Source organism: Lepisma saccharinum, chromosome 3 (genome assembly GCF_977018435.1).
Source record: "Lepisma saccharinum chromosome 3, izLepSacc3.1, whole genome shotgun sequence".
In the NCBI taxonomy this organism is placed as follows: domain Eukaryota; kingdom Metazoa; phylum Arthropoda; class Insecta; order Zygentoma; family Lepismatidae; genus Lepisma; species Lepisma saccharinum.
The window spans coordinates 113,460,413-113,486,223 of record NC_139231.1 but is presented as its reverse complement, the minus strand read 5'-3'; the positions used below and the strand labels follow the sequence as shown (position 1 = coordinate 113,486,223).

Genomic DNA, 25,811 nt, shown 5'->3' with positions numbered 1-25,811 from the left:
AAATTAAAACGTTTCCTAATTGGCCGTACACGGTAATATTAATAAGCATGATATTCAACTTCATACATTCAAATATCGAAAAGTTAAAATTAGCAACCTGAATTTCCAATTACTTTAAACTTTCCTCTTTCGCTACATTCAAAGTATCATGCATAACCAGCGTAAAAGAAAGTTAGATATGGCAATCATGCACCAGCGAGTGTTTGCATGAACACCTGTCTGCCTTTTATCTTCCTCCGTACAAGTTGCTTCACCTTCCTCTGCGCGTTCTTGGCCTTTAGAACAGAAGGTCGAATGGATTCTCTCCAGTAGTTTCGCCAGTGTTACTCGAACCAATATTCCGGAATAACTCACTTCTCCCGCGGCATGGACTGTAACGTCGGGCCGATATGCCGAAGTGCTTAGCCCGAACCAGAAGTTGAACCGAAATGAGTTTCAGTCACGATCCCTGGTGGCAGGAAATGAGAGTGGTTCCATTCTCTCAACTTATAAAACCACAGGTGGCACACCTGCTTTTGAAATATATTGTCCCCAGAAGTAGTAGTAGAGTAGTAAAAGTGATAATGAAAATGTAATAATAATAATAATATCGCTTTCTTCACAAAAACAGTCCAGTGAAGATCGAAGCTTCCCCTTGCCTCCTCCACACCCCTGGCCCTCCAGGTTTGCCACACTTCTTCTACGCTTTACAGTTGACACATTACGTGTTGTATGTATACGGTTGATTGTGCCTTCCCTGGTGTATTGTGTAAGGATTATTCTTTGCTTATTGGCAACACTGTAGGTGAGTGACGTGATCTTGACTGGACTGTTTCCGTGGCGTTAGCTTTAGTAATAATCAATTTTATAACAACAATAACGGGCGATGTTCAAATGCCGTACAAATTCCACAAACAAAATTACTAATGTACTCGGAACCTTTGATCGTTAGTTTTCTGTATACACTCGTATTATCCAACCTTGGAGCGGAGTGGGCAAGTTCTTAGAATATCGATCCTCGCTCCGGAGTGGAGCGTCACAAGGTATCGCTCCGCTCCGGAGTGGAGTGAACCGTTCCCTAGAATTTTGCTCTGCGCTCCGGAGCAGAGCGAGAAATTTTCAAACTTCCTCTGCTCCGATCCAGAGCGGAGCGTGTCAAGTTAGCGCTCCGCTCCGGAGCGGAGCGGGCTAAGACATCGCTCCGCTCCGGAGTGGAGTGAACCATTTCTTAGAATCTCGCTCCTCGCTCCAGAGCGTGGGCAACAGCCGGAGCGTTGATCCGCTCCGCTCCGAAACCCTGGTTGTAACAGTGAATGGCAAAGTAGTATTGTGGTAATGACATGCCACATTATTGACATTTACGCTCTTCCTTTCAGCTGTAGTTGACACTTGATATGGTATTGTTGGCTTCTGTGGAGTGCATAGTTACTCAAACAGGTTTCTTTCAATTTTTTTCTTAGTGTGTAAGGTTAATGTAGGAGAATTTTTTACATAGTAGTGGAGCATGTGTTCATTGCAAATATGCAGTATTGAGTTCAACTCTGCTTGGACATCAGTGCTGGACATTTTCAACACCTTCTGTAATGTGGACATGTCTTCGTATATGTATGTTCTAAATAAAATGAACAGCCTTCAGAGATATTTGGTTTTACAAGGTCTTATAATGAAAGAAACACCCTGTACTCTTCACATGGCAAAAGTGTTTGTTTGGTCCACTCCTGTTCAGATAAAGTGGCACATGCTTCAAATGTCTAACCTTATAAAATGTTCCACTTTATGTGAACAGAAGTGTACAATAAAATTATTAGTAACATACATATATTGATTTGCTTTTTGTGCCACTTTTGGCTAATTTGCGAAGATGAGGATGAGTGATGATATGATGAAATTGATGAATAGACACGAACATCCATGTCCAGGCCAGGATTTAAACCAGGATTTAAACTTGCATCGTAGCACGATGTGCTAACCACTCCCACACGGGGGCTGGCTTGATTAACACAGAAGTCAAAGCACATTACAGGATGTATTTTCTTCTAAGTGTGCGAGAAGAAAAAGGTGCAAATGGTTATTAAAATAACAATGGCAATGCCAACCTTCACAAAGAATCTTTCAACAAGTGTTGGTGTTTCAATTATTCAAGGGAATACTTAAAAAATTTAAAAGAACAATGAAGTTCATATATACTTTTATTTCAGTTTTGGAATTATTATACCTGCTGTTTACATTTTTCCTTGTCAAGTTTTTGAAATGACATTATTGATATTTTACAATGTAACAAAAAAATTCAATTACCTCATTTTATTGCAAATGATGTGTAAATTACACCGCCCTCGTCATTATTTTCAATGCTTAATCATTTCATTTACAATATATATATAAAAAAATACAGTGTCCACAATTCAAAAGTGCCAATATAAAAAACAAACCCTCACTGCTATTCAACACTGATAACCAGATACTTATGGTGCCCTCCCATATTTCACAGAATTTTAATTTTCATCACAAAAATTGATATCTCCATGTAATACAATACTGTCAAGTGTAAAATCTGTGTACAATAGGATGTACAGAACATTCTAGGCACTCAATGTTTTCTTTACACTGCTCAATATATATAAAAATAAACAACTATATTCAGAACTAAGGGATACAAGCATTACTTTTATGAACTTTTGTTCCAACAAAAAATGTCAATAACACACTATATACAATACACAATGGCTTGCTTCACAATATGGCAAGCTGCATGCGATATGAAAAATGCACAGTAATAGACCATTATCAAAATTAAACAAATTCCTGATTGACTAGTGAAATGACACTGAAATTGTAACTCTAATGCAAGAAAATATCATTGAAATTGTTGAAAAATTAAAATTTCACTGAACCAGAATGATCATGTAATGATGATTAACCGAAGCTTCTATTGTTTTACCTGTCTACAAGCATCACAGTTTAGTCTCCAACGTAAAATATTGGTTTTCCATTTTCACTCCAAGTATCCAAGTACTCAGTCTCATGGGAAGATTCAAGGCTCGACAGAGAGACAGAATATGATGATGAAAGGGAGTTCTTCACACGTGCCATTGTTGGAAAAGAGAAGCTCTGATGCAAACTACCACTGTTGCTACTCTGGAAAACCTCTGAAATAGAATTAATGATTTGAGTAAGAGAACAAGTTCTTTCATGAACTACTTTCAATTTTTGCTGTTCAGTATATTTAGTAGTTCCGCAAACCAAAAAAAATAATTACATATACAGTAGTGTCTCGCTTATCTGACATAAATGGGCCGGCAGAACGTCGGATAATAGGAAGGTGTTAAGAAAAAGCCTAGTACACATCAAACTAATGTTATAATTTTACACATTACGAACCTAATACAGTAATCATGTTACTGTATCGCCATTCTGTACTTGTGTAAATTTCAACTTTTAAACAACACAACAACGTTTGTCAAATTAACACACACAGACACGCAAGCATGTAACAGACGATAAACTGATCCACATACAATGATAAACTGCACTGCACTGAGTAGCAAATGACAGACACATGAGTCATAGTGTAGGCCGGCATGCTAGGTCGGGAGAAACTAAAAATAGACTACGCTCACGCTCGCAACTTGAAGTTCTTGTTGCCGACTGATTTTTTTTTTTTTCCGGTGGTATGTCGGAGAAGCGAGACTCTACTGTACTGGCATACCCCACAAAATTTAAGAGGGAGTTTTGACTTCTGTTTTATTCGATGGGTCCACTGTATTTTATTATTATTTTCAACCCATACAAGGTGCTGCATGAGTCGATTGGCCCAGACACCAAAACAAAAGAGGAATGATTCACTGTGCAGGCACCCTCTTCCATACCTTTCAGCATCTCCCTTATCACCTCATTGTGATGCACATTCTATTTTTAGAACTATAGGTACAAGAATTTCTGGCTACTGTCCCTTGTTATATCCCATCATATTGCTCTTCATGCTGACTGTGTGTCCAGGGAGATGGTTGTCCCGTGGCTGTAGTTACTAGAAGTGAATATGGATTGGGAATATCGACAAGAACATCTATGGTTGATGATCAATGTAATTTTTGCAAGAAAAAGGTGCATTATCATGAGCACGATAAAAGTGTTATTGTATTTATTTTAAAGAAATACAAGGATGAGAAAAGAATCCCATATCAGATTCAATCAAACTTTTCTCTTACCCCTTAAATGATTACATTTCAAGTACAACTTACCATCTAGCCTCCCGACAGCTTCATATGCTTCCATTTCACTTAGCTTAGAAGATGCTTGAACATGGCCTTCATCTGATGCCATCTTCAGCAGTTCCATTGTGAAGTAAGGATCTTTCGGGGCTTCTACATTTGTGTTGAAAAAATATACTTTTAGGTGTGCACAGATAAAAAAAATTAATTCATATAGAGTTAAGTTATGTAAATGGCAGTTGTTCAGTTCAGAAATGGAATATATTCAGATCATTATACATACATGCATCCGACAGTTCTGATCAGTTTTCTTAAGAAAAACAAATAAAAATCATTTCGCAAAACAAAATACATGAGTTAAGTCTTCACATTTTTAACAACAAAAGCACAATCATGTATGCATTTTCAGATTACTTCCATAAATATTAGACCAGTAAAATTATTGGCAATTTTAATGATAGAATAAGTTATAGAATAAAATACAGTGGAACTCAAATTTTACATTTTTCCACATTATCCGTTCAATCTTGATAGTTCCAACACAAATGTTAAAACATTTTCCTCAATTTTAAATTTTCCTGCATTTTAAGCTTTTCAATCCAATAGTAACAAAAGGGAAACAAAAGACTTTTTCAAACAGCACTTGTTAATAATAGTTAAAAATGGATATATTGTAATTTGAGTATCTCATACCTTCATATGTGTACTAAAGATAAAAAAAAGAAAGAAATGTACTTTTCAAGAAATGACACGTTAATTGCTGCTCCACACTGCTGATCGAAATATCGACCATCCGACCTCTAAACATTAAGACTTTGATGGGTGAGCCAAGTGGTATACATGGGAGAGAGACATTTTACATAGGATCTCTGTTGAGATGAGAATGCTGGTGGTAGGATGTCCAAGACGAAGGTGAAAGTGCAATGTTGAGATAGAACTGAAGGAAACTGCGAAGGATGGTCAAGACTTGGTTAATATTGCCCATGATTAGATGGAAAACTTGTATTGGTGTGGCTATACTTAGTACCAAACAAGTCATTTCATTCCTAAATACAAATTACAAAATTAGGGTTGAAAATTGAGAGAAATGCAGAAAAATCTTCCAAAAGTAGTTGACGACTTTGTTATTAAAGCAAAGAGCAGGTTTTATTCAAACAACTAACCTGGTATTCCTCTTTCATAATTTGATGCAAGATTGTACATGGCATCAGTGTTTCCTTTTAAAGCTGCTTTAGAATAATACTCAGCAGCCATTTCTGGGTCTTCCTTCACTCCCCATCCGTTTTCATTACACATCCCTATGAAGGCAAAACGTTTCAAGATAATAGTACAATTCCAGTTCACAAGAGTATATATTAGCACCAACAATAACTTAACATGGAAAAGTATGACTCAAAGGTTCTATCCATGCACCAAGTATTTTTTTATGCAGATGGATAGCATGAAAATTTTACCGATACTGATAACAATATTAAATCACAAATGTTTCATGAAAAACTTAATGAATCAACCTTATTAATGTGTATAACTACGTGACTGCAATGGGTTTTGCTTTAGAAAAAATATATATATTTAGATATTTATTTTACAAAACCAGGGTATACAATTACACCTTTATATTTATAAAATAATGAATTTGCAGAATTTTGCACTAAGTTAAGACTATTTATAGAAACTTTCAATTTAGCAAAATTATCAACAATTTATTGATACACAAATATGCACACATGAACGAATACAAATAGAGATCCTATTAATCTGCCCTGTGCCTAATTTCTTATCAGCATTGTAGGTAACTAATTTACTGTAAAGGGTTGACCTGATAATCTGATTCCTGCCATTACTAATCTATGGACAATGTAAACTGAAGTAAAGTGCTCCCCTGTGCTTTGCACCATGCCATGAAGGTTTGAATTTGAATTTGAATTTAAAATTTTGGGAGCGTCAGCACTTAGGCTATTTTGCTCCCGTCACATTATATGGGGGCCAGCCCCTTATCATTACAAATAACAACTCTAACGTCGTATCACTAAAAATCATAAAATGTTCTGACTTCTGTTAAAAGCTGAGGCTGTAAACGGGCACTCAGCACACACAAGGACAAAAAACAGGACAACACACACAAAATTATACTGGTCATAATGCCAGTCGCCAGAGCCTCGTTAGTCTTTAGTCCAGGGTGCACTACGTGGAAGTGAGGTTGACTTTTGGGCGCCTTAGAAGAAGGCCGCCCCTTACACCCCATGCCATGAAGGTGTATAGGGGTGTGGAGTGAGAGCCCCGCACTTCCTTGATCACGGCCGAAGGTGTGGGGTGATGTGATCAGCCACCATGCCTCTGGCTGCCTTTTCCTCCAGGTACCCACTTTATATGGCGCCGCTTGAACAGGTGGAAAAAAATCCCGGTTCTCCCCTGCCGGGGATCAAACCCGGGTCTCTTGCATGGTAGTCATAATGCCCTAACGACTGAGCTACCGCGGCTATTCCATGGACACGCATGTGGTAACTTAAATTTACAATTAAAATATTAATTAGACTACTGTATCAAACAACCAGGACTTCACACATCAAACCTTAATGGTTTGAAGTAGTAATAACACTGGCTAATGACAGAAAGTGGCAGCAGGGATAATATATGCTAAATCCAATTTCTTTCAGAGCAAGTCATGCATTAATGCAAATTAGGCCTTTTATGCAATTTTTAATGTTTCTCATTAATTTCACCATTTGTCACATACATTACAAGAAAAACTTCAGGTCTCTAGATATGACACAGTGAAGCAATAAGAGTTAAGGAGAGACCTTTGCTCAAAGCACTCTAAATCTCAACTTCTCTTCCACATTGTATACCCTGGACTATACTTTCACAGACTACCCAGGCTCTGGTGGGTCATGCTCATCTGTGTGGGTTTCTTTGGTGTCATCCATATATACAATACTTGTCCCTTCATCAATCTCATTACAATCACCATTCATCCCCATCATCTCGATTAGCCAAAAGGGGCAAAAGGGGGAGAAAAGCAATAAAATCAAATTGAAGCAACTATTTGATCACACGATATTCACAGAAAATTCATCAAAATTACATATTTTTCATACAAAAATTACGCGAATAATAAATATATCAAACGAACATGGTAAACATGCAGTTGATATACATACAAGATATGTTTTCTTATCCAGTAAGTCAATATGAAATAAACGTACTCACCTAAATATAGGTCAGATGCCTCTTCCTCATACTTCAGGTCTGAATGCTCAGTTTCACTGGAGGTCTTGTATTGTGCCAAGGCCTGCTTAGCATCTGGTTGCCCCAGTTCTGCAGCTTTTCTGAAGAGTTTTTGAGCAGTTTCTTCACTTGGAGGCAAACCACCCCTTCCTTGAGCATAATAAACACCCAAATTATACATAGCAGTTGCATGTCCACGCTTTGATGCATCAGCATAGTACTCTGTTGCCTACAGTAGAAAGGAAAGAAAAAGGCAAGAATTGATTTGCATGAAATCTCTTTCTCTATGATTACATAATTATTTGCATGCTTAGAGTAAGTAAAGATTGTTCGATTCCACTGGCTCAGCATTTCCACACGCTGTATTATCTCCTGAACAAGTATACAATATTTTTAATGTGAAAAGAATGCATTAGAAGAGACTGAACTTCAAATGTGGGTCCATGAGCATGTAAGCCATTTGCACCCATCATACTACATGGGGTCCAGCCCTTTACCATAGCTAAAAATCAAAATCTTGTCTTTGAGGACTACAAATCTCTTTACCTAAATGTTAAAAGCTGAGGCTGTAAAGGGTCATTCAGCACATGCATGGACAAAACACAAGACAACACAGCCCTACAGAGGGTCATACTGGCTGTAGGTCCAGGTACCAGAGCCTCAGCAGCCTGCAAGTGATGTTGACATTTAAGTGCCTTCTCAAAAGATCACCCCAGAGGAGACTTATAAGCATTGTCACTTGCACAACCTACTTGTCACAACATTATTCCTCACAAATTCTTTCTATGACTAAAAATGCACAAATTACTTTCTCCAGGTTTCAGACTTACTTTCACAGTCACTTTCAGACTTACTTTCACAGTCACTTTCAGACTTACTTTCACAGTCACTTTCAGACTTACTTTCACAGTCACTTCCAGTATTTTAAACATGGCATGACAGTTTTGGTGTCTAAATATTATGCATTAGCTGCAAACATGTACCAAAACATTGAACTTAGTTTCAAACTCCAAGACTAACACTAAAATTCTGCCTAATTCATACATTTTTCACACGTGACCAGTCAGTATATACATTTATTAAATTTACTAATTATGATCATTATAAAATGTTGCATTAAATTTAGAAATGACGCACTAACCTTTTTAAGATCCTGTTGAGTGCCTACACCTAATTCATGACATATGGCTAAATTAAATGTTGCTTTGACATTTCCCAACTTAAATGCTTCTTCAAAATACTGGTAAGCCTTGGATGGTTTGTTCATCTTCATAGATTCCACGCCAAGTCTATTTTCAATGTCACCAATGACACTATCCTTAACGTCTTGGAAGATTTTTGCAGCATTGTCGAGTGCCTGAGGGAAAAAACAGAAATTCATTCTAAAACTAATAATTTGTGTGTGTGTAGTAGGGATGGAACAGCTTAATCGATACCCTTTGAGTAGAGGCACATATTTTTGGAAAATACAAAAATCAAACTTTTGGTACAAAAACAGTCAATTTCGGGTTCAAAAGTCGTAAATAATATAAAATGTCGGTATTATAGAGGTAAAAAAATAGATCAAAAGCAGTATATAAAATGACATTTTGTTTTTTAAAAATTGTGAACATAATCCAAAATTTGATTTAAAAACTGCACTTAGGAGGGTCACTATTTATATTTTGAGCCTAACAATGAAAAAACAGGAATTTGGCATTGAAAACAGCTTTATTGTTTTTCGAAGTATTCTCCTTTATGGTAAAAAAAAGGTAAAGTGCTCCCCTGTGCTTAGCACCATGCCATGAAGGCGTATAGGGGGTGTGGGGGTAACACCCCACACTTTCTTGATCTGGTCGTGAGTGGGGGTGATGTGATCAGCATCATGCCCCTGACCGCCTTTACCCCCAAGGTTTCCCCCAGGTACCCACGTTATTCGACGCTGGGTGGGCGCCGGGGCCGCTTCCATCGTTAGAAAAGTTCCAGGATTTGAACCGGCCGGGGATCGAACCCGGGACCTTTAGCATGGTAGTCAGACGAGTTACCGACTGAACCACCGCGGCTAATGGTCAATACACTTTTGCATTCGTTCGAAACATTTGTCAAAGCAGTTTTTCCAATTTTCTTGAGACACCTCCATTATATGGTTTTTGAACGCATCAACGGCATCTTCTGCCGACGAAAATCGTTGTCCACGCAATTTATTCTTGACATTCGGGAACAAGAAGAAGTCATTGGGTGCCAAATCAGGACTGTGCAGCGGATGACCCATCAATTAGATTTTTTGACTGTTCATAAAGTCGGTTGTTAGACGAGATGTGTGACAGCGGGCATTGTCTTGATGAAGAATGATCCGACGGCGTTTGTTTGTTTTCCATATTTGACCGAAGACCTCTGGCAAACAAATTGTTGTGTACCATTCAGAGTTGACCGTTCTACGTTCCTCTAAAGGCACAGTTGCCACATGACCAGTTTTCCCGAAAAAACAGGCGACCATTTGTTTCGATGTGCTTCGAGCACGAACAACTTTTGTTGGATTGGGTTCATCTTGAAACACCCATAGTCGACTGCTGTTTACGTTCCGGCTCATATGCATATATCCATGATTCGTCACCTGTTACAATCTTATATACGTCTTTTGAAGCACCACGATTGTATTTATTGAGCATTTGTTTGCACCAATTGACGCAAGCGTCTTTTTGAGTTTTTGTCAAATTGTGTGGGATCCAACGAGAACATACCTTTCTCACAGCTAAATGATCATGTAATATTTTATATATGCTGGTGGAACTAATGCCTATGGTTGCCACAATCTCACAGTATGTCACATGACGATCTTGCAGTATTAAGTTTTGCACAGCATCAATGTTTTCTTGAACAACAACTGATTTTAGATGACCTTCGCGAATCTCGTCGGTGAGCGAATGGCGGCCACGATTAAATTCGTTATACCAGCTTTTCACAGTGTCAAAGGATGGGGCTTCATCGCCAAATGTGGAAGTAAGTTGATCGATGCACTCGTCTTGATAATCCACGTCGAAAATCGTAAAAAATCATCGTACGAAAATGTTCACGAGTTAATTCCATTTTATTGTTGTCGTGCAATCTCCAAGGCAACATAAACAACACAAATGAAGCTATTGACAAAACATTTGAAGTACGTTATGGTCAATAATGCCAGACGATTCCGTGCAAACGTCAAATCGCGCCTAACTTCAATCAGTGTTGCCAAGGCTCAAAATATAAATAGTGACCCTCGTATTACAAAATTAACATAACCCTTCTAATAGCACATTTATGTAGTTACTTCCTTACTTACTGGTCGGCGCTACAGTCCATGTAGGTCCTTGGCCTTCCTGACTACCTCTCTCCATTCATCTCGATCCTCTGCATTTCTTCTCCATCCTTTAACTCCTAATCTTCTTAGGTCCTCTTCCATGTCCTCTATCCATCTTTTCCTGGGCCTACCTCTTCTCCTTCTTCCTTCCAGTTTTCCATTGAATATTTTCTTGACAACCCGTACTTCTTCCATCCTCTGAACATGCCCAGCCCATCGTATTCTACCCTGTTTGATCTTCACTACAATATATGGCTGGTTAAACAATTCCTGTACTTCCATATTTGCTCTCATTCTCCATCCCTCTTTATCTCTTACCGCTCCAAATATCCTTCTCAGTATCTTCCTCTCTTACCGACATCACCCAACTTTCTGAACCATACATTACTATGTGTCTTAATATTGTTGTATATATTTTAATTTTTGTGTTCCTACTAACATTCTTAGATTTAAACACATTTTGCAAAGAAAAGTAGCATCGATTTCCACTTGTTACCCTTTCCTGTATTGCTGTGGCTGTCTTGTTATCTGCTGTTATTATTGAGTCCAAATATTTAAAGGCTTCCACCCTTTCATATTCTTTTTCATTTGTTATTATGTAAGGTTCTCTTCTGCCTCTTTCTGGATTTCCCCATCTTCATATATTTGGTTTTATTTGTGTTCACTTCCAGTCCTAGTTCTTGAGCTTTCTCTTCTAATACTTGATAACTCTCTTCCATAGCTTGCTTATTCCTTGCTATTAAAGCTACATCATCTGCATATGCTACTATTTGTGTTAGTCTATTTAATATTGTTCCTCCAGGGTTGACTGATAGTTGTCGGATTACTTTTTCCAATGCTAAATTAAATAGTATTGTAGAAAGTAAATCTCCCTGTCTCAGTCCTTTCTCTACAGCGTGTCCACAAAAACACTCCTCAATTTTATTTGGTTATAAAATGAAAACTTTTTGCAATATGTTTGTAAAGTATGGTGTCAGAAGGTGTAGTAACTCAAAATATTTTTGTTTATTCCCTACAGATTGTGAAATTGACCCATTTTTCCGCTAGAGGGCAGTAAATTTAAGATGGCGCTTTCTAAAAGCAACGAAGTTGGTGTGTGTTAGAATTACACACAACAAAGAGTGTCGTGTCTGTTCAACATTCGTTCAGGCGTAAATTTCGTGTGGAACCACCTTCGAACAAGTCCATTTTGAAGTGGTACAAGGATTTCGTCGAAGAAGGGTGCATCTGTGACAAGCGGAAAGGGCACTCTGGCCAACCGACAGTCCCACAGCAAGTTGTTGAGAGTGTGAGGGAAACCTTTGTTCGGAGCCCCAAAAAGTCAGTGCGCAGAGCGAGTATTGAACTACAAATCCCAAAAAGTACGATTAGCAAGGTGTTACGAAAACGCTTGCACTTTCAGCCATATAAACTGCCAACTGGTGCAGAAGTTAAAACCTGAAGACTGTCCAAAGCGACAGCAGTTCTGTTCGGATCTCCAGCAGTTAATGGAAAATGATGACAATCTTCTGTCAAAGATCATTTTCAGTGATGAAGCAACCTTCCACCTGCATGGTGAGGTAAACAGACACAATGTGCGGATATGGGGATTGGAGAATCCCCACGCCACGCTGGAGATACAACGTGATTCTCCTAAGTGTAATGTGTTTTGTGCCATATCTGAACAGAGTGTTTATGGTCCTTTTTTCTTTGAAGGCGAAACCGTGTCCGGCGACAGTTACTTGGATGTGTTACAAAACTGGTTGATGCCTCAACTTACTGAGGTAGGTGACTACCTTTTCCAACAAGATGGGGCACCACCGCACTGGCATCGTAACGTCCGTAACTTTCTCAATGAGGTCCTGCCAAACAGATGGATAGGTCGTGCTGGACGCCATGATCAGGTGTTTCTTCCCTGGCCTCCTAGGTCACCGGACCTTAGTGTTTGCAATTTTTTCTTGTGGGGGTATATCAAAGACATAGTGTTCGTACCTCCCCTACCTGCATCCATTGAAATTCTGCAGGACAGAATCACAGAAGCTGTAAACACAATCACGCCCGATATGCTTTCCAGAGTCTGGAATGAGCTCGATTATCGCCTAGATGTTTGCCGTGTGACAGGTGGGGCACACACTGAGTGTCTGTAATGAAATTCAATCACATGAAACTTTATAAGTATGAGTTTTTACACGTTTACCCAAAAAATGAACACAATATTCCTCAAAGTTTTCATTTCTCAATCGAGGAGTGTTTTTGTGGACACGCTGTACTTTAAACATGTTTGTCATTTCCTGTTCTACTCTGACTTTACATTCTGTTGTTTTCATTGTCATTTTTATCAGTCTTATCAATTTCCTTGGGATTCCAAACTCTTTCATTATACTGTATATCTTATTTCTTTCCAAGCTGTCGTATGCTTGTTTAAAATCGACATATAGTTGGTGAAGTTCTTTTTTATACTCATAGAACTTCTCCAACACGTGACGCAGTAAAAATATCTGGTCCATCGTGGAGCGATTTTTTCTAAATCCTGCTTGGTAATCTCCCATGATTCTTTCCATCCAATCTTCCAATCGTGTTGCTAAAATTTTACCAAATACTTTATAAGTTCCATCCAGTAGTGTTATTCTGCGGTAGTTTTCACACTTAGTTTTATCCTCTTTCTTATGTATCGGGCATATTATTCCTACTGTCCAGTTTCTGGGCATTTCTTCTTTTATCCAAACTTCTTCTATCACTTCATATATGGCCTTCTTCACTCCTTCTCCACCATATTTCAACAGCTCCGATTTTATACCATCTTCTCCTGGAGTTTATTATTCTTTAGAGACTTTATTGCATCTTTTACTTCCTTTAAAGTTGGTATTATCTCTTCCTCCTCTTCCTCACTTATTTCTTCCTCTTCATCACTTTTCCCCTCTTCTTTATCCTACTCATTGGTTCCGTTAAGTAATTCACAGAAATACTCCTGCCATCTTTCCATCATCTTTCTTTTGTCTCCAATGAGGTTTCCTTCTTTATCCTTGTAGAAAACTGCTCTGGGTTGGTATCCTTTCTTCAGATCTCTTGTTCTCTCATAAAACTTTCGTATCTTTCATTTCATCTAACTCTTCTATTTTATTTCTCTCAAACTGTCATTTATGTAGTTACCAGAGTATTAAGTTTATTCCTGTATAAAGACGTCCATTCTTGCTTCTCAAATATTTACAGCAGAATTAAGCAATTTTCCGTGAATTACATAACTCACAGGATAATTCAAACTTTAGAAAGTGTCGCGTCTGTAAATAAACTCTAATTTCATGTTTAAGAGTTTTATTTCGCATTTTGCAGTTCATTTTACATCATTTTGTGAGAAAACAAGATAGGAAAATGTACCTCACACCTTTCAGAAACATGAAAAATTAGCATTACAATGTGTTATTTCACATTTTGAGTTTCTGTCAAAAACGAAATATGCATGCACCTACGTATCAGTATTGGCTGATGTAGACATAATCACTTAACTCACCAATATTTTTTCTCATCCGACATCTATAAAAATCTTATAATTTAGTACAATATTATGCCATTTTGTTACAATTTTTATGGTCATAAACATATAATCTGCATGTCTAGTTTTTTAAAGTAAATGTCTAAATATGCAGTTTAGTTTGCATTGTAATAATCTGGTAAGATACATTTATTGAGGATATTAGTGAACCATTCAGGTTCTTTATGAAAAAAAAAAGTAAAAGTGTTCCCCTGTGCATAGCACCACGCCATGAAGGCGTATAGGGGGTGTGGGGGTAACGCCCCACACTTTCTTGATCCGGTCGTGAGTGGGGGTGATGTGATCAGCATCACGCCCCTGACTGCCTTTACACCCCAGGGTTTCCCCCAGGTACCCATGTTATTCGACGCTGGGTGGGCACCGGGGCCGCTTCCACCGTTAGAAAAGTTCCCGGATTTGAACCGGCCGGGGAACCATTTGGAATTTTATATTGGATTGATATTGGAAAATACTAGGGCTGAGCCAATACCGATTTATCGATTGGAATTCATTTACCGATACCAGCCGATAGTTTTCTGGCATATTGGTCTTTAACGGGGTTTGCTAAACTGCTGTGCAACACTTTGCAAAGTCTAATTATCCTGGAAAATTATGCAAAAGTCAAACTTGTTTGCATGAAAAACTATATTTTGTGATTACATATCTATTTTAATATTCTGATGTAATTTTTGAATACTCTAAAGCAAATTTTTTGGTAAATTTATGTATATAATTTAAGAAGAAAATTTACACACCAATATTGATCAATATTTTGAACAAATTTTAAAATTATTGCAATTTCAATCTGTATCGGTGGGAATCGGTAAGAGTATCGGCATCGGTTCAAAGTGGTATTGGCTTAGCTCTAGAAAATAATATATCAGCATCAGGCAAAATTTCATATTGGTCCATCCCTAGCGTGTCAGCCAAAGTATTATTAAAAATGCATCACTGATTTGTCTAAATTTCTCTTTTTCCTTTTGTTTATTAGGCCCCTGACACAAAATCTATATATTTCCATATACTTTGAAGTGCAGGATAAATTTAAAGGAACGCATAACAAAACAGGAGAAAAACTTCAGGAAAAGTCACAAATGCATGGAGATTTCCAAAGATTGAGGTACTTAATAATTTCAGCCTTTTTAGTTTTTTACATGTTAAAAAGTGGAAATATGAGCATTAATCAGGAGAAAACCTACACTTGATACATAACATGAGTTTAGACATCCTTTTTCAACTCAACTTCCCATCAACATAAAGAAATGAACCCTTACCTGCTCTCCAGTTATTGGACCATACGAAGGACCATCTTCGTAACAGACTTCATCTACATTTAAGGGAACTTTGTCACGTGAATCATGTTGGTTAAATAATGTCTGAATAGAGGCTTCTTCCTGAGGAAAAATGCTTGCCGCAGTAATTGGTTGGGCCCACACTACCCTCGCCAGCAGACTTGCAAGACTCTCACACTTTGAGATGTGTCTTCGTTCATCTTCATCGAAGTTACGTCGGCGTCTTCTACATAATGGTTGGCACACTTGCCACCCTAGAACAAGGGCTGTACCCTAACAGAATACAGAAAAAAAGCATAGTATTTAATACAATCTATTACAGTGATTGACTATGCAAATGAGAAATCTAGAATTTTACAATTGTAGTTAATAAATGCATAAAACGAATGAGGAAACATGAGTACTTTCTTTAAGAAATGGAGTGAAAAAACAAAAGTAATAAAAGCTGACAATAATAAACAATAAAGTTATTTATAATACTAATAGTTATTTTTATAATAGAAATAATCATTTGAATTAATGAGTATCATAAATAATACTCCCTCTGTCCCATAATTATTGTCCGGTACACTTTTGTTTGTTGTCCCATAATAATTGTCCAAACTGTGACATTGGTGTATACAGAAGAAGAAAATGAAACACAGGAATGTGTCATAGAACGTTATTACTCAAGGATTAGTACAAATTGGCCGATCAAGTATCGAAAAGAACCTAAATAAAAAGTTACCATTTTGGCATACCGGACAATAATTATGGGACAGAGGGAGTAATAAAGTTGCTACGAGGTTCACGCTGCTGTCGAATAAATTCTAAGCAATCATCTGCTGATACACTTGCAACAGATAATGTATTTTGTATTTTCCAATGGCAAGACTGTATCCTTGCTTATCATTCACACCGTAAACACTTTAAGCCTGATGAAAGCTTCGTAAGTAAAACTAACTTAGAAGGAACAGGGTATGCATAAAACAAACACTTAGATACGCTTACCCATCCAACTGCTTCTAGAAAGGTGTGTTCTGCGTGTTTCTCTGTTTCATTTCCACATGTCTCACTTTGTTTTTTATAATTGTCCTTGTAATACTTCTGCTGCCAATAAAATGGACATAGCCTTCTTTGGACTGTCTGGTTAATGGTAAATAATGATGGAAGTATCTTGGTGTGCAGCAGGCATACATTCCTTACATCTGGTTTACTTCCGGTTTTTACAATTCTCCCACAGTTTGGCTTCTGCTCGTAAATTCGATGGAAGCCTGTAAAATTAACACTTTGGTAGAATTTCTTAAAGAAATTAAGATGATCACATAAAATTCAAGCATAATTTAACAACTAAATATGTAATGGCATACAAAAACTTTTTTCCTATTACAATAGTACATAAATACCAACACTATAGTTTTAAGCTGCTTCTAGTTGTGTCCAAAAACGAATAGAATATTGTTATGCTTTCCAAAGTATATAATTTAAAAATAAAACACCACAGAATCATGGAAATTCACTTAGATTTTTTAAAAAGTACTCTTATATGCAGACCAGGAGTTAACTAGACTATTTGACATATTGGGAGAACAAGATGATAGGATAAAATTCACTAAAGAAGAAAAGAAAAACAGTAAAATTGGCTTCTTAGACCTTTCGATTCACACGAAAAGAAAGAGGATAGAAACCGGCATTCATCATAAGGCCTTAGCAGGCGAGTTATACATTAATAAAGAATCGGCACACCCCAGAAGAACGAAAAATAATGTTTTTCAAAACTTTTTCGTTAGAGCCCTTAGGCTATGTAACAACAAATCAGATTTGAACAAGGAAATTAATTGGATAATAAGAATAGGCAAGAAGAATGGGTAAAAAGAAAGTGAAATGAGAAAAGAACTAAGTAAGGCAAGATCCACATGTTGGAAAAACTCAGAAAATAATAAATTGGAAAATGACACCGAAAGAGAGACAGGTAATGGAAAGGGAAGAAAGAAAATTTTAGATTTATAGGTATCCCTTATTTTCGTGGGTTATCAGAAAAAATGGAAAAAATAGTAAAAAAATATGGAATTAAATTTGGAATGAGGTCCCCTAAAACTCTAGAAAAACATTTCACGAAATATAAAAAAGGAGATAAGGGAAAGAAGGAAGGAGATTCGAAGGGAGTGTATGGAATAACATGTGAATGTAATAAAGAGTACATCGGCCAAACGGGGAGAAACATGCACATAAGGTGGGGGGAACGTGATAAAGACATAAGAGAAAAGGTTCCCAAAATGGGTTTGTCAGAACATATCCTCGAAGAAGGCCATGCAATCGTGGAGCGTAGAGTTTTAAGGGAGGAGAGTAAATTAGGAAGAAGGAACGCTTATGAAGGATCACATATTTGTAAATAAAGAGAGAACAACATATTTGTAAATAGAGAACAAATTAAATAGGGACGATGGGAATATACATGAAGTTTGGACAGGAATGTTTAAAAAATGGGATAAGAAAGAATATAAGAGCCTTGGATTCCACGTCACCCCAGAAGTTTTGCGCGAGGCTTCGGAAAGAGCAAGATTTTGAACTAGATATGACGTAATCAGGAGGGGAAGGAGGAGAAATGATGAACAAAAGACAGTCGGTTCGACTGCTTCCACATTCGCAAGGGAAGCTCGTTGCAGACAACTTGACTGTGAAATAGTGAACAGTTTTTGGAATTGTAAAAGTTTTTACAAATTCATACAGGAGGACAAATAAGTTTGTATTATATGTTTTAACTTTGGTAAACGATGGCTTTAAAGCACGTAAATTTTCAGTGTATAATCGATCTTCCTATACTTTTTCCTGCTCGCATTTCACCTAACCCTTAATCCTGATTACTATGGAAGAAATATTTTGACAAAGCTATGACTTTATGAATTGCTTATAAATCACCAAAACCTGAAGAAGAGAGAAGTTATCTCTTGAAACGTCGTAATTGAAGAAAATGTATTATACTCGCAAAAAACGTAAGTAAAATTGTAATTTATATTGTTAATCTTGTGAGTAATTCACACATAGTAAATATGAAAAGACCAGGTGCCTCATCTCTGAATAAAACAAAGCAGAACAACTATAATTTAACTGTCACAGATTTTAGCACATTCACAAAATATAACTTCAATTAGCATGAAACTGAATACAATAGCTGTCAATAAAAATATCCTGCACAAATAAGCTTAAAAAGTAGGAACAACAGAGTGAAAATCTAATATTTGAAGTTTAAAATATTGTACTGGAGGGCAGGTAAATAGTTTCTTGCCTTGTGCTTATTAATTTTCCTAGACAATGATACTGCATTTAACTAGAGCTGACGCCACACCAAAGTAGTCCAGTCAAACCATCTACCTTTGTGCCAACAAGCACAAATTTCAACTTTCAATAATAAGTCGGAACAAAATACCAGAAAATAGTACTTAACATAAATAACATTAAGAGGTAAATTTTAAATTGAAATACTTTCTAGGTCATTCAGAAAAAATAAAAACATGTTCCCATGAAATTCACAAGGAAAATTATTATTTTTTTACAAACAAACTTGTAAACAATTTGTGCTACTAGCATAGCTTTTCTTTTGACCAATCGCGACAATGAGGATAAATGATGATTAGATGACATTGTTGAAGGGACACTCACAAAAAACACAAGGCTGGGTCTCTAACCAGTGAAATTCAGTGGCAAGATCAAAAGTCGACTACTTATTGGACTGTACCACCAAGGGGCCAGTTTATTTTTGCCAGTTTTTACCACAGCTAACAAGCACATGTTTTGAAAGGAGCAAGGCTTGTTCAAGGCAGGCCAATGCATACTATGCTGTGCATAACACTCCAAGTTACAATCGTAATGAACCAAGTGGTGCTTTTGACAACATTGCTCAAAAAAGAGAATATACTCACACTAAGCTACTGGTGATTTTTGAAAGCCATCTTCTCTGGCTCCTCTGTTTTTATTATCCGAAGAAAATCATTGTTAAATTGGACACTGTTCCTTGGCTGAATAAACCAACGAGGAAACAATTCTTAACAGCAATGCTGACAAAAGAGACAGCATCTGCTGATCTTTGAAGTAAATGTAGCTTTCTGGCTTCTTTATTATAGGTAAGATTCTTGAAAAACTTGGAAACGTTTGCAATGATTATTTTACTTTGCCTTCTAGGCAAGAAGTTACAATACCAGACCCTTCCGTAATTTCTATGTTACTGCTTATACTCACGAAATAATTAGTCACAATGATTTATCTGAGGTTAACATGTTGGGGTAAGGTGTAGAAATTGTTTATTAACGTGTAGAAGTTGTAAAATAAGCTTTTCTATTCTCGCAATGATACTAGTATGCGAACCATATTTGTTGATATGAACAATTGACGTTCACAATTAGTTACACTGTCTACAGCATTGCCACACTGTTGACTTCATACTTGGAGCATGGAACGTGTAAGAATGGCGGAAGAAACCAGTGAAAAGTTTGTTAATGTTGTACAGATTGAATTCTTTCGCCTAGCCGGTAAGCTCTACGATCCCACACAGAAATGCATCGAGGATGATGAAGAAAGTGACAGTGAAAATCACGATGTAGTAGAGCATGTGGAATGATTTGATTACAGGTAAGTTTGGCAACAATGCATCGATTGTACAATTGCAGAATACAAAAATGGAGTCTTCGATGAAGAACGTTTGCCGTTAAAGTGCTATGAAAATAAGATTTTTTATCGGTTCGTTATCACAATTAGTGCAAAACCATTCACGGATAGCCCCACTCACCATTATCAGTAAGGTTAGGTTAAGCAAACATAGTTAAAATTTAAGGTCCTAAAACCATGCAGAGGTAGTCCCACGAACCATTCACGGTAAGGTTAGGTTAGGCAAGCATAGTTAAAATTTGGGGTCGTAGTAATGTAAGGAATATATATCTCGGTAAAAATTTACTATCCTTCGGACGCCTCTAATTTTTTCGATTCGTCAATTTTTGACATTCGTACTTACGTATCTGCTTCGCGGAACATTCCTGAAGGTGTATCAACGTTGTTTTGATGAAATTTGAACTATGTTTCCTAACCTAACAGAACTAACCTAACCACGCACCAATGGTTCGTGGGGCTAGCGCCAATGGTTCGCAATTATTTCCAATTTCTAGATCCTGATACTAACACGACACCAAATTTTAACTATGTTTCCTAACCTAACAGAACTAACCTATCCACGCGCCAATGGTTCGTGGGGCTAGCTATTCTCCGTCGGGAGAATTAATTTTCAACAAACAACATGATTTCAGCTATGAAACATTCCCACATCACACAAAACACTTTCCCGATGTTCGACAATGCTACAGGAACTTATTACGGTAAGTAGTTTCTTCTGTAAAAATAAATAAATGTGTCCAAAGGATAGTAAACTAGTACCTATATCTCTTTCCTTAAGTATTCGAAATGCTAAATGTTGCGATAAATAATGAGCAATTGTGCATTGTCGGTTACGATCACAAACCCCCTTATTTTGCAATTTCTATGTGTGACCCCCAAATTTTAACTTCAAATTCGTGATTAGGACCTTAATTAGCGAGTATGCGAAATATTACAAAAATCGGGAAGGGGTCCAATATTGTAAATTCGCTCGGCCTTCTAATGTCCATTCGGCATGCACGCACTTTACTTCCACTGGCTAATGTACCACAGGCAGAACGCTGCTCCTCAATATCACTCATAATAAATAGAAAACCTAATAACCCTTCCTCAAAACACCAGGAAAATTAAAAACCAACCCCCTAGTGGAAGGCACGAAGTGTACTGTTGACAGAGCAACTTAGAACAAGTGTGGCAACCCTAGAGGGCCAGGGGTGTGGAGGAGACAAGGGGAAACTCCGAAAGCATGCGACCTTGACTAAGACTATTTTGGTGCCATAAGCTATAGTTGATGTACAGCAAAAAAAATTACAAATTTTACATTTCCAATATTATGATAAATTTTTCGTATCGGACAAACGGATATCTTCAAATTTACAGGAGAAATTACTTACCGAATGCAGTTTCTTTATACTTCTGGAAGTTCGGGGAAGTGTTTTCTCGCATCATTAATTGAATTTGGCTGGTAAATCATCTATTTTTCGATATAAATGTGTGACCAATGCATGAAAGCTCTTGCATCCATTTACTTCCAGGTGGATGTAGCCTGTGTGTGATGGTGCAATCCCGGTCAATGTTTCCAATCACGTGTTTTTGTAACTGAAGAAGGTAAGTTTCCGCAAATGGTTTGTGGGGCTACGTGTCAATGGTCCATGGGGCTATGTGAGATTGGTGTGTGTGGCTATGCATATTTTTTTCGAAACCAATTTTTCACTATTGTAACCTATACGTGACCCTACCTAACCTAACCTTACCGGAAATGGTTTGTGGGGCTATGCGTCAAAGGTTTGTGGGGCTACCTAGGTATTTTTGCGTGCAGTGGGGTGGAAACACTGCATGCCGAGTACGATAGAGAAACTGTGACCGCCATTTTGCGTGTTACCGAAGGCAAAAAGAAACGAAGAAAACTTACTCGATATGTCGCAAATAGAGCTTATTTCCATGAAATAATTGAAATGCCACCTTCAGCGATGTTTCTCAATGCAGAATACGTAAATACGAATATTCAAATTAAATGAACTAGCAAATTTCAGCCGTTTGTCCGATACGAGAAATTTACCATTATTATTAACTGTTTTTATTTTGACACGGACTTTAAAACCTGCCGTTTTCTTGTTAGAGTGCGTTCACTAATTAGATGATTAAAAAATAAAGAAGGAAGTAAGTAAGTATATTTATCATGCTGGCAGTTTATAATAGGCTATGTCTACGGCTGTTACACATAGGACAGGAAGAAAGCTTCCGAAGATTTTGGAATGTAATTCCGGTGTGTTCAAGTCGAAGTGGACAATTAATACTGGCAGCAGCTATTCGTATGCCTTTTCAAAGTGCGTGTTAAATAATAATGCACAAAACGGTCAGGATAGGGGGGGGGGGGGATACAAAGCAGCAAAACATAAATCTACAGAATAAAATCTTACCTCGTTGGATGAAATGTTTTATGTGCTTCCACATAGTTATTTAGTTGCTTGTGTGTTCTAACTATTCCATCCTGGATATAAAATTACTCCATCCCGTACAAGATGTAGCATTTACCAGATGGAGATACAACTCTTTTCTCCACCATTTGTCTTGTCGTTGTCCACTGTCTTTTCAACTTTTCAAATTGTTCTACGAAACATAAACGCATATTTTGGAAAGATCAAATACAAAACATACTGTTAGTTCATAATTTATTTTTTTAGAAAATAATATAATAACCCCCAAAATTTAAAGAAACTATCAGCTGGTTAATTTTTGTGATAAAACTCCGTTGATGGATATATCGCACAACGGTAGGAAACCGACAGACAGCGTTGCCAGGTCACATTTTTAAAAATCGGGAGATCGTCCCCTGAAAAACCAGGAGATCTGCTTAAAAAATCAGAACTAATAATAGCGGATTAACAACGTTCCGGGGGGGGGGAAGAGTGGGAAAAGCTTTACCCTATCTTTATTGAACGTTTATTATTGATTTTAGATATCAAAAGATAAATTTATTATTGTTATGTTAATACAAATTTTATTATGAATTTACACTTCAAGGGCTACGATAACCCCACACCCTTAATTCACCTAAGGTCAAGGTACAGTTTCGCCCTACCAGTGGCGACGATCGGGTGCCAAAACCACAAGAAGATAAATTTACCTTCTCTGTGCTAAAACTGAGTGTGCGTGTTTCCAAGGATTGCCCCTCCCCCTTAATAGCCGGCACTGCCCATACACATTGCAGAAAGCAGTGACATTACTGGAAAAAATCCGACCTCGATTTTCTGTCCATCTCTCAGAAATATTCTAAAATAAATGCTTGTGGCTGTGCGTGGGTTTATGTGCTTGGCTTTTAAAAGTTTATGGAAACATTTCACGATTTTTGTGTTAACTGAGACTAGAGCTTCAGCCACTACGTATTTGGGGATGTACATATTTAAAACTAGCCAAAGCTTACAGGATGTAAAAAAGGCCACACTTTTTTTCTAACAACACATTCAAAGCATACTCGCATTAATGATAATGGAGAATGGAGAAGGTCTATCATCATCATGCCTGAATCCCCAAAATATCTTTGAATTAAAACTATTTTTTCAAATAGGGGAGGTAACCAACCAGTATTAGACAGATTCATTGATTGATTGGGGTTATTTTAGTTCGCTAAATATATCGACGAATAGCGTCTTGCTGAAAGGTATATAAATTTGTCACGTTTTGACTGATATTCCTCTTCTTTCCTGCAAATTTTAAAGCCTCCCATTTATTTATTTATTTATTTATTTCCACCACATTATATTTTTCTTTCCCTATGGTAAAAATAGTGTTCTTAGACACGTCGACAGCAGCAGCAGTCCTGTCCAGAACTTTATTTACAGAAATGATTGGACCCCTATTGTTTTTCTCTTGCTCAAAATATTTGGCACAAGAAACCCGCGTTTGGCCTTTGAGAGGGATTCCTTTACCCAGGGGAGCCGACTTGTCAAAATTATTGGGGGGGGGGGCTCTGAAATAAATGAATGAATGACTCACTCCCTCCCTTTTTATTTATATATATATATATATATATATATATATATATATATATATATAGCAGTTTTTAAGCAGATATTATATTCCTCATGGAAATGAAATGTAACATGAAAAACGTGTGTCTGCTCATTTGTTTTTTAGATAACAATTAACATTTTTATTTAAAAGTAGGCTATGTATTTACATTAAAAGGCCAACATAACAGTTTTATGCCGGCTTCGGTAGCCGAGCGTGTTGGGTGGTCGGCTCAACTCGCTTTGATCGGGAGGTCTCGGGTTTGAGTCCCGGCGAGGGCATGGGTGTGTTTTAATGTCCGCAACAGACTTGTAAAGAAAGGACATGTGACGGGTGCAAAGAACCTTAGTGTTGACGTACCAATAAAATAGCTAATATTTACAATATTTAACAGTTTTATTTAATTATTTACATAAATGCTAACACAAATCGCAGGCAAATAGTTTTACTGTTTGTTCTTGCTACAATATTTTACTTTTTAAATTTAATTTTGCAATAATAAATAAGCATATAGCACGCCGTGCTTTAGCAATAATGACTTTGATCATAGCCGTTCCCGCTTTCGCAATACAGACTTTTCATAAGCTTTCCTTGCGTACTTTACTGCAAGCCAGTGTTGAATAAACTCAAAGACTTCAGAATTATTTTCCCCTTATTCTTTGGACTAGAGGAAGAGATTTCGAGGATAACTAAATATCGTACATATCAATATTGCCTGAAAGTCGTGTTTACGACCTCAAATTGTTCAGAATTCACTAAACAACATACAGGTATAATTGTCATATCACCTCGTTATTTTGAAACTCTTTTTAGTAAAAATGTTAACAATATTCATAATTATATACTTAGTATATAGTAATAAGTCATGTGTTTTTCTGTCTCCGTTCATAGCCCCACCAAAGTTGATGGTTTAGCGGTCTCAGCCCCCCAAATTTAATGGTCTAGAACATTTCAAATGTGTATTTAAAGTTAAGTTCATGTGGCACAATTCAGAGTAAACTTTACAAGAGAAGCAAAATAATACATTAGATCCTCTTAAGCAAAATTATTTGGGGGGCTCTGCCCTCACATCATTAACATTGGGGGGCTCGAGCCCCCCCGAGCTCCATGGAGTCGGCGCCTATGCCTTTACCGAAGGCTTTCTTTCTTTTAGTGCATGGCTTCTTTGGTACATTGTCATCTCCAGTAGTCTCTCCTGGGTTTGACATTATTCACACAAGCTCACGACACACACAACAGAACACAGAACATTATGTGATTCCGTGAAACGTTCCTTCTTTTAGAGAGTTTGAGGCGCAATAAAGATAATGTACTCACATCTCCAGATCTTTATAATTTAATCTGTGGGGGCAATATGCCGACCCACGGTCCTTTGACCTGCACACCGCTTGCCTCGAGAGGCCTGTTTCTAAAGCCCCTTTTTGGAAATGGATGAAATTGTAAAGTTTGACGTCAGAGAGAGGGAAGGCCGCGGATGAAAACACAGCACACCACTGATTAAAAAGTGATAATCTTGTGTATTTTTTGTTGTATTCGTGTGTTCCTTATGATTTATTTTTGTAGGATTCTCATTTCATATCTAAGTTTGAGACATAAATACTGTCGTCAAGTACAGTAAAACGCAATATTAAAAAAAAATGATATTGTTT

At 37.2% G+C, this 25,811-nt stretch overlaps 1 protein-coding gene across 1 annotated transcript; it reads right to left on the bottom strand.

Annotated features, from left to right (window-relative positions):
- Positions 1-2,150: 2,150 nt before the first annotated feature.
- On the bottom strand, positions 2,151-22,759 carry LOC145985322 (uncharacterized). Its single transcript, XM_083119205.1, has 8 exons — positions 22,572-22,759; positions 16,522-16,784; positions 15,514-15,804; positions 8,557-8,772; positions 7,398-7,644; positions 5,351-5,485; positions 4,218-4,340; positions 2,151-3,125 (listed from the first exon to the last, which is right to left on the bottom strand). The coding sequence occupies exons 1-8, from the start codon at positions 22,603-22,605 to the stop codon at positions 2,938-2,940; spliced, it is 1,497 nt and encodes a 498-aa protein (XP_082975331.1). The 5' UTR covers positions 22,606-22,759; the 3' UTR covers positions 2,151-2,937.
- Between the last annotated feature and the right edge of the window lie 3,052 nt (positions 22,760-25,811).

Coding starts and splice junctions, on each gene's coding strand:
- LOC145985322 (XM_083119205.1), bottom strand. CDS start 22,605: ATGTGGAAGCACATAAAACATTTCATCCAACGAG. Junction 16,785..22,571: donor AAAACATTTCATCCAACGAG/GTAAGATTTTAT, acceptor TTAATTTTACAG/GCTTCCATCGAATTTACGAG. Junction 8,773..15,513: donor GTCCAATAACTGGAGAGCAG/GTAAGGGTTCAT, acceptor TTTTTCCCTCAG/GCACTCGACAATGCTGCAAA.